Source organism: Mizuhopecten yessoensis, unplaced genomic scaffold (assembly GCF_002113885.1).
Source record: "Mizuhopecten yessoensis strain PY_sf001 unplaced genomic scaffold, ASM211388v2 scaffold716305, whole genome shotgun sequence".
In the NCBI taxonomy this organism is placed as follows: domain Eukaryota; kingdom Metazoa; phylum Mollusca; class Bivalvia; order Pectinida; family Pectinidae; genus Mizuhopecten; species Mizuhopecten yessoensis.
Genome location: NW_018480050.1, coordinates 332,593 through 342,176, shown reverse-complemented (window position 1 = coordinate 342,176; position 9,584 = coordinate 332,593). Strand labels below are relative to the sequence as shown.

The 9,584-nt window shown below is 36.0% G+C and overlaps 1 protein-coding gene across 1 annotated transcript; it reads left to right on the top strand.

The window, feature by feature from the left end:
- LOC110442858 (transforming growth factor-beta-induced protein ig-h3-like) lies at window positions 1–9,584 on the top strand. Its single transcript, XM_021486696.1, has 6 exons — window positions 1–264; window positions 2,109–2,320; window positions 3,492–3,687; window positions 6,918–7,016; window positions 7,600–7,698; window positions 8,583–9,584. The coding sequence occupies exons 1-6, from the start codon at window positions 12–14 to the stop codon at window positions 8,684–8,686; spliced, it is 963 nt and encodes a 320-aa protein (XP_021342371.1). The 5' UTR covers window positions 1–11; the 3' UTR covers window positions 8,687–9,584.

The window sequence follows — 9,584 nt, the reverse complement described above, 5'->3', positions numbered from 1 at the left end:
GATAACTACTGATGGTGTTCTCGTATGATAAAATCCGTCACATGCATTTAACGCGTCACATTTCATTTGATATCACAATGGCGATGTGTAATGTAACGAGATTTGTCCTGTTGTGTCTGATATTTTCTGTGTCTTACCCTGAATGCAGTAATGCATGCGAGTGGGGAATGAACATTTTAGATTGTTGTAAACTTTACGGAGCTAAAACCTTTTTAAAGTATGTAACCGTTACCGGACTTTGGAAAACACTCAATCAAACAAAAGGTAGGTGATCTAATGAAACACCATATTGATATATGGTCGTGTTCTGTTGAAAGAAATATATAAATAACGTGGCGTTGTCTAGTCGATATTAATTTCATCTAAAGTATCTAGAGGTGCCATACAACGAACCACCAGTCGGAAGAAAACATGACACATGCTAATTACGTTTGTTTCCAACTTCTACTTGAATTAACTAATTTGTAGTAACGCGAGAATAAATAATCAGTTTATTGGGATACAAACCCAAACTCAATACCATCCCCATTGTAAAAGCCTGCACTAAATACAGACATAGGCCTACACTAAATACAGACATAGGCCTACACTAAATACAGACATAGGCCTGCACTAAATACAGACATAGGCCTACACTAAATACAGACATAGGCCTGCACTAAATACAGACATAGGCCTGTACTAAATACAGACATAGGCCTACACTAAATACAGACATAGGCCTACACTAAATACAGACATAGGCCTCCACTAAATATACGCCCGTTATCACGGTAGATACGTTTAATTTTAGTTTGAACAAGCGATACAGATTATTATCACTTCCATAACCGCTTCCATTGTATCTCGTTCGTCTGCGATTAAAAACAGTTTTCTTATCAACGGCTTTTGGTTAACATTAAGTTTTTTACAGGTTTTTAACATAAGACATTATCAAACACAGCAAGTCATTTTATTTGCATGTGTACTGTATATCGCGAGGTATGCACGTAGGCCTTATTGGGGAATACTTAATTCTGAGATTGGGACGATACTACTTCTATATCTCTAGTGGTGAATGTCGTATGGTCATTTGTGGAATATTTTAATTTACGAACAAGTCTGCTCGCGTATCAACGCCACATAAGACACAGTCTTTTCCTCATCCTTATTGGTTAGATCATAATCACGTGGAGGTTAGTGATTTGTGATATTGACTCAGTGGTACTATTTTTAGAAACAACTACGTTACTATTCTGTTCACTTCAATCGTTACATCATAAAGATCTCTACCAAAGCAGCACTTTTCTCATGACGTCCATCTTTATTTTTTAAAGGTAATAACCAATTAATTTGTTGGACTTCCACTCGATTAATATGTCTTTCTCGTGTGTATATAACCACAGATTCACCTTAATGAAATCCATAACTGATGCATTCATATCGCTAACAGATAATCAACTAATGTCTAATTTGATATCATATACAGGCACCATTACAGATATTTAAGTTATGTCAAATTGTCAATTTATGAAGTTTTCAGGTTTATTTCCAAAATAGGTGTTATTGTTCTCAGATTTTCCATTGAAACTACGTTGTAAATTACGCCCTAGAGTGAATAACAGCAAACCGGATCAAAAAGACAGTTTTATCGAAAAACGAAATGGAACTACAATGAGAAATTATAAAATCCACTGTAACTCTTTGTTAACGTGTTCCTTTATTATTATTAATAATAATAATTTGAGGTTCTTATATACCGCTTTATCACAACCTAGTTCGTAGGTCGTCTCAAAGCGGTTCACAAATTATTATCCGTGGTTAATACTCCCTGGGGAGCATTTAGCCGGAGCTGCCATTTCGGCGCTAACAGCTAGCATTCAACAATTCTGGCACTGCCCAACCACGTACTCATTTACAGCTGAGTGGACTGGAACAAGCGGAGAAAAGTGTCTTGCTCAAAGATACAACACAGTGCCGTGCCGTGACTCGACCCCGCAACCCTTCGGTCACGAGCCCGGCGTCCTACCACTAGATTGCCGTGCCTCTATTAACAAAATGATTAATTCATTTCTTTGGAAACCATAAACATTAGGTAACATTAACGTTAAAAATCATGTCCTTTACAGATGCAACTATATTGTTACCGGCTGATCTGGCGTTTGGACGCCTGCCACAGGATGTGATGTCAAACAATAACACTATGAGGGAGATTCTGCTCTACCACATATTACCTCACTCCACTAACACCACCCAACTGGTCAACGATCAAATATTGCCCTCCGATGCTTCCGGCGGTCAAGCGGTCCGATTCAACAAGTACTCGAAAGCAAACACAACTGTAAGTCAGTCACGAAAATTATTGAAATATTTGTCCACTTAACAGGATGTTTGAATTTACCATTTCTATTTTTAGTTTGTACTCAATTGTTCTTGAAAATGTCATGTCTTAAACATTGATTCTAACCTATCGAATGTAATCGATGTAAGAATATAGCTATAGTTGTAAAACGCACCAATGGCGTGACCATAGTAGGCTATCCATAGTGTTGGAATGTACCCTGGGCAGAACATATTTGCACTCATTTATTATTTCCGCACTTTGATGTTTCCCTGGTTACTTCAATTAAGCACCATAAATAAAAAATAAAATAAAAAATGACTATCAAAATGATTATTTCCCATGATCTGTCCTTCAACTCTGTAGGGTGCTTTACTAGCGAATTTTCACAATGGACTTTGTGAACAGAGTGTACTAGATTGGTAGGCCTGAATAAAATTTAATATGTTGATATAACCTTCAATATATATAGTGAAGGTTATAGCCTTCAACTAGTTATACACCTACAAGAGATTATAATGTTTATATCTTTTTAAACACTGGGTTGCTGCCCCTGTAACGACGTGGTGAATGCCGATGTAATTGTGGTTGGGAGAGATAAGGCCACACTTCCATCCCGTTGACTACTCTTTGTCAAGACACCATGTTGAAATTGCAGCGAATTTCATAACGTTTACATACGCGCCTCCCATGCTTCTCCAGAGGTTTTCAAATTAGCATGACTTTCTGGATTATTATATCCATTTCAAAATATACATACGATCGAATACAAACGTTGTTTGTGTCCGGTTATCATGCCTACCTAAATCGTTTGGGAGGTCTTAAGGAGGCACTGTTACAGTCAGGATTACTGCTCTATGTAGAAACTTTATACAATAAGATGTATTACCTTACGACATAACCTAATATTTTCAAACATGTAACAGGAAACCAACTATTCATTGGCCAACATGTATCTGAGAAACAGATTTCCTGGAAAAATTTCTGCAAACGCAAGATCGTTTACGGAATGTACCGACTATTCCCGATTGTCACAAGACCAACATCCACAGAGATGTCTTAGATTTTAATGTTTTCCTTCTCTTTCCTTCTGTATTGTTATGTTATCTTCTTACACACATCGTCAAATGACCTGGAATATTACCTATCACGTAATAATGCAAACAAACAGTTGCAGGTAATCACGTCGTCAGGGGCGGTAATCATTAGGGGAGACGAAAACGCCACGAACGGTGTGATCCACCTATTGGACCGTGTGATGTACCCGCTACCGAGTGGAAGTCTATATGAATACATAGCCAACACGGGGTCCTACCAAACCCTTCTGCTCCTGGCGGCAAAGGCACAACTTCTCGACACCCTTAAAGGTAATGACGTCAGAATAATTATTTAGTGACGTAATGGCGTTACATATCATGCGAGGCCTATAAAGAAAAAAGGAGCAAATTTCAGGATAAATCAAAGAACGCAAAATCTAATAAAGATCAAAGATTGCATGGACTTTGGACAAAAGAGTCATCATAATAATCCTGTTATGAAAATATAAGAAAAACAAGCTTTTTCAAATACAAGTTTTGGTTTATTGAACAATAACGGCAGGTAGTTCGTATATTTAACCTTCGGATCAACATACTCTATTGTATATGATACATTGAATCAATGAAATAGAAACACAAGACACTTTTATGACTTAAGTTCCTTCAAGGACTCGAACTCACGATCTACGGCTAGCCTAGAAATATCCTCAGCTCACCACACCAACCCACCGTCTTGAACTCGCAATATAAATATATACATATATATATATCTGATATGTTTGTCACAATTTTTGTTAAACTGCATGATGTCTTAAGCCCAAAATACATTGTTTAGTATGCTTATGGTTAAATGAATATCATAATTATTTGTAAATGCGATGGAACCATGAAGTTTACTAAATTACGTGAAAGCATGGCAACAGAAAAATATTAACATCGAAATAGTTTGTTTATGTAAGCCGTTAAAGAAGGCATCAACAAATATTATATTCATGTGAAGTTTGTTTCTTTGTTGTTTTTGAGATATTATTTGTAATTATCTCATTATCGTACTCTTCGTATGTTCTGTTCGTTTTACACTGACACATATACTCTCTCCTATTTCAGAAGGTACCTATACACTTCGTATGTTCTGTTCGTTTTACACTGACACATGTACTCTCTCCTATTTCAGAAGGTACCTACACTTCGTATGTTCTGTTCGTTTTACACTGACACATGTACTCTTTCCTATTTCAGAAGGTACCTACACTTCGTATGTTCTGTTCGTTTTACATTGACACATGTACTCTCTCCTATTTCAGGAGGTACCTACACTTCGTATGTTCTGTTCGTTTTACACTGACACATGTGCTCTTTCCTATTTCAGAAGGTACCTACACTTCGTATGTTCCGTTCGTTTTACACTGACACATGTACTCTTTCCTATTTCAGAAGGTACCTACTCTTCGTATGTTCTGTTCGTTTTACATTGACACATGTACTCTTTCCTATTTCAGAAGGCACCTACACTTCGTATGTTCTGTTCGTTTTACACTGCCACATGTACTCTCTCCTATTTCAGAAGGTACCTACTCTTGGTATGTTCTGTTCGTTTTACACTGACACATGTCCTCTCTCCTATTTCAGAAGGTACCTACACTTCGTATGTTTTGTTCGTTTTACACTGACACATGTACTCTCTCCTATTTCAGAGGGTACATACACTTCGTATATTCTGTTCGTTTTACACTGACACATATACTCTTTCCTATTTCAGAAGGTACCTACACTTCGTGTGTTCTGTTCGTTTTACATTGACACATGTACTCTTTCCTATTTCAGAAGGTACCTACTCTTCGTATGGTCTGTTCGTTTTACACTGACACATGTACTCTCTCCTATTTCAGACGGTACCTACACTTCGTATGTTCTGTTCGTTTTCTCTGACACATATACTCTCTCCTATTTCAGAAGGTACCTACTCTTGGTATGTTCTGTTCGTTTTACACTGACACATGTACTCTCCCCTATTTCAGAAGGTACCTACACTTCGTATGTTTTGTTCGTTTTACACTGACACATGTACTCTCTCCTATTTCAGACGGTACCTACACTTCGTATGTTCTGTTCGTTTTCTCTGACACATATACTCTCTCCTATTTCAGAAGGTACCTACTCGTCGTATGTTCTGTTCGTTTTACACTGACACATATACTATCTCCTATTTCAGAAGGTACCTACTCTTCGTATGTTCTGTTCGTTTTACACTGACACATATTCTCTTTCCTATTTCAGAAGTTACCTACACTTCGTATGTTCTGTTCGTTTTACACTGTCACATGTACTCTCTCCTATTTCAGAAGGTACCTACTCTTGGTATGTTCTGTTCGTTTTACACTGACACATGTGCTCTTTCCTATTTCAGAAGGTACCTACACTTCGTGTGTTCTGTTCGTTTTCTCTGACACATATACTCTCTCCTATTTCAGAAGGTACCTACTGTTCGTATGTTCTGTTCGTTTTACACTGACACATATACTCTCTCCTATTTCAGAAGGTACCTATACACTTCGTATGTTCTGTTCGTTTTACACTGAGACATGTACTCTCTCCTATTTCAGAAGGTACCTAAACTTCGTATGGTCTGTTCGTTTTACACTGACACATGTACTCTCTCCTATTTCAGAGGGTACATACACTTCGTATATTCTGTTCGTTTTACACTGACACATATACTCTCTCCTATTTCAGAAGGTACCTATACACTTCGTATGTTCTGTTCGTTTTACACTGACACATATTCTCTTTCCTATTTCAGAAGTTACCTACACTTCGTATGTTCTGTTCGTTTTAAACTGACACATGTACTCTCTCCTATTTCAGAAGGTACCTAAACTTCGTATGGTCTGTTCGTTTTACACTGACACATGTACTCTCTCCTATTTCAGACGGTACCTACACTTCGTATGTTCTGTTCGTTTTAAACTGACACATGTACTCTCTCCTATTTCAGAAGGTACCTACACTTCTTATGTTCTGTTCGATTTACACTGACACATGTACTCTTTCCTATTTCAGAAGGCACCTACACTTCGTATGTTCTGTTCGTTTTACATTGACACATGTACTCTTTCCTATTTCAGAAGGTACCTACCCTTCGTATGTTCTGTTAGTTTTACACTGACACATATGTACCTACACTTCGTATGTTCTGTTCGTTTTACACTGCCACATGTACTCTCTCCTATTTCAGAAGGTACCTAAACTTCGTATGGTCTGTTCGTTTTACACTGACACATGTACTCTCTCCTATTTAAGAAGGTACCTACACTTCGTATGTTCTGTTCGTGTTACACTGACACATGTACGCTTTCCTATTTCAGAAGGTACCTACACTTCGTATATTCTGTTCGTTTTACACTGACACATATACTCTCTCCTATTTCAGAAGGTACCTACTGTTCGTATGTTCTGTTCGTTTTACACTGACACATATACTCTCTCCTATTTCAGAAGGTACCTACTCTTGGTATGTTCTGTTCGTTTTACACTGACACATGTACTCTCTCCTATTTCAGAAGGTACCTACACGTTGTTTGCCCCGAATGATGAAGCATTCTCCAAGTTACCGGCCGGAGCTGTCGCTGGTCTTCTTTCAAATATTCCTAAATTGATAAGTAAGTATATGCATTCCATAAGATGGACATTGTTATAGATTTGATTCCATTCCAGCTTACATTTACTAAATGTATTGCACTGGGACCAGTCACATGGACCTCCATGGGTATAACATGCTATTGATGATATTGACAAAAGATTACATTCAATCAGTGGTGTTAATTTCCACAAAATCAGCTGTTCCGTAATAGGAAATGTTGAGGTTACGTGTCGGGCAATGCTAGTCCACTGCATATATATTTGATTAAAATAATTATGCGGTATATATATGGCGTGAAAACCATTTCGATGTGGGTTTTTTTTTTTTAAATTATAACTTTTACAATGCAAACGTTGTGATTTATATATTTAAACTTGTGTTTTAAGTTCTGTATTTTGTAATTTATATTTAAAATTACGTTATTTATACCCTTAACTTGTTATTTAAATTTCTTGGTAAGAATGCATTTTTGGAATTGAAAATTGAAACGACAGACCAATATAAAACATTGTCATCCAAGTACATGTATATCTAAATTATCTAGGGTAAAATCAGGGTTTCATTTCTTTGCAATCTGTAATATGTTTTTTTAATTGTTTCAGCGGTATTACAAAATCACATTGTGTCCTCTACAATATACAGTGCTGGAATTAAAGTCATTGGGACAGGAAAGACTTTGAGCGGGGCCGATTTTAGCGCAAGTAAGTTTTAATGTCTTTCATACAATATACGCATCGGCGTTATCGGTTAAATTATGTTGGATAAACATGAACAAAGGATTGGAAACAAGTTATGCCATCTTATTAGTCCTTTCCTGTAACAGGGCAGCATATATTCATAATCAAGCAATAGTGTAACTACTTTTATAGTAGTCTTTATTGAAAACATTCCTACTAGAAAACGTCTCCCCACTTGTAAATGCTGTGTATTGTTAAATTCATGCTGTTCCGTCCCTTTCTGCGTCGACAGGATTCGTGTTTAGACAGTTTTGATACCTTCCAGAATTTCTTTATCTTTGCTGTTCTTATACAACTACGCCTGTAATGCCAGCTTTAAATTCGGTTTTGTTTATTAAATTTATGTTCATAGGGACGTGGTGAGTGGTTGTGATGTATTTGAAAAAGCATCAAAACCCCTTTGTAAATCACAAATAGTTGTGTCAGTCAGAGACCTTTTATTACATCTTTGATACCAAACTTGGTTTGTTTTGAACGTATGTTAAATTCAAGAAGTTTGTCTCATAACGTGATACCAACTGTTCACGTTTTGAGAAGGTTCAAAACTGCCACCATAATAATATCTTAACATTTTGTGTGCTCAATATATTCAACTTTTCATGTACATATATGTAATTGTATAATGATATTAAATATTTTTTACATTGTATTTCCACAAATTTAAGTATTTCCCATTCCTTATACTTGAAACACGAACTCGAAGTCAAAAAAATCAATTGCATATTACAGTTGCAGATCGTTGCCGAGATTAAATTGACAGAAGAATAAAACTAGAATGGTGTTTTAACATCACTTTCTTTGAACTGTATGTACCCTCACTATGTCTGGATTTTCTCTTGATGTTGTAGATGCAACGTCAGTGAAATTCGGCAATGTCACGGCCACCATCGTTAATGCAGACAGATCAGCCACCAACGGCGTTCTTCATGAGATCGACTCGGTTCTCATGTGATGTAGATAGCAAATGACGTAATTCGTGAAATAAGATAAATGAATCATTTTTTTTTTGTTTTCTTGTCATTGAAGTGGCTATAATATTGCATGTTATGCAAGATGTAGTAGGTTCGAGTGTGATGCAGACATTTGCTTATCATTTTCATTCAAGATGATGTCATAATAATGTTCACATTTCCAATATACAATTTATAAATAAACCCTGATTTATGGGATATGTTTGTAAGCCACTGGATTTCATACCTTAATATTTTTCGACAATTCGTTTCATTCCATAGATATTAAACATAACGAGGTACTGATATAACATTTATTAATGTAGATATTTTGTTAAATATTTTTGCTTTAAGTATGTGACATTGTAAATTGACACCAAATGACGTCATTCGACGTAATCATGGAATATGAAATTCAAGGCGCTGTTGCTATCGATATGTTATTATATAAGTCAATATAAATGATAAATGCTGTCAGAATTGCATTCAATGACTGCATTTGTCATTATTTCGGATACTCAATAGGTTAGTAAATATCGTGTATTTCTTGAATTGTCAGCATTTTGTTCAGTTTAAATATATATAAATTTATATATTACATGCTTGTTCAATTAGTAAAGCAGTCATGTTTCATGTAATTTCAATGTTATCCAACATTGCTATTATGACGTCATAACAATAATCAGACTTTAGCAACTACATTGGGTTACTAAACATAAAACAGTAAAACATACCATTACAAAATAATTAACGTTTAAAGCAAAAATAAAAACAATGTTCCATCAATAAACATGATTGCATACTTTTACAAAAGAACTCAAGGTTTTAAAGGAATTTGAAGATGTAGAGCAAGGAGGTCTAATGGTATCACGAGTTTCTTAATTAAATATCAGTTTCTTC

Coding starts and splice junctions, on each gene's coding strand:
- LOC110442858 (XM_021486696.1), top strand. CDS start 12: ATGGTGTTCTCGTATGATAAAATCCGTCACATGCATTTAACGCGTCAC. Junction 3,688..6,917: donor ACTTCTCGACACCCTTAAAG/GTAATGACGTCA, acceptor CTCCTATTTCAG/AAGGTACCTACACGTTGTTT. Junction 7,699..8,582: donor CGGGGCCGATTTTAGCGCAA/GTAAGTTTTAAT, acceptor TTGATGTTGTAG/ATGCAACGTCAGTGAAATTC.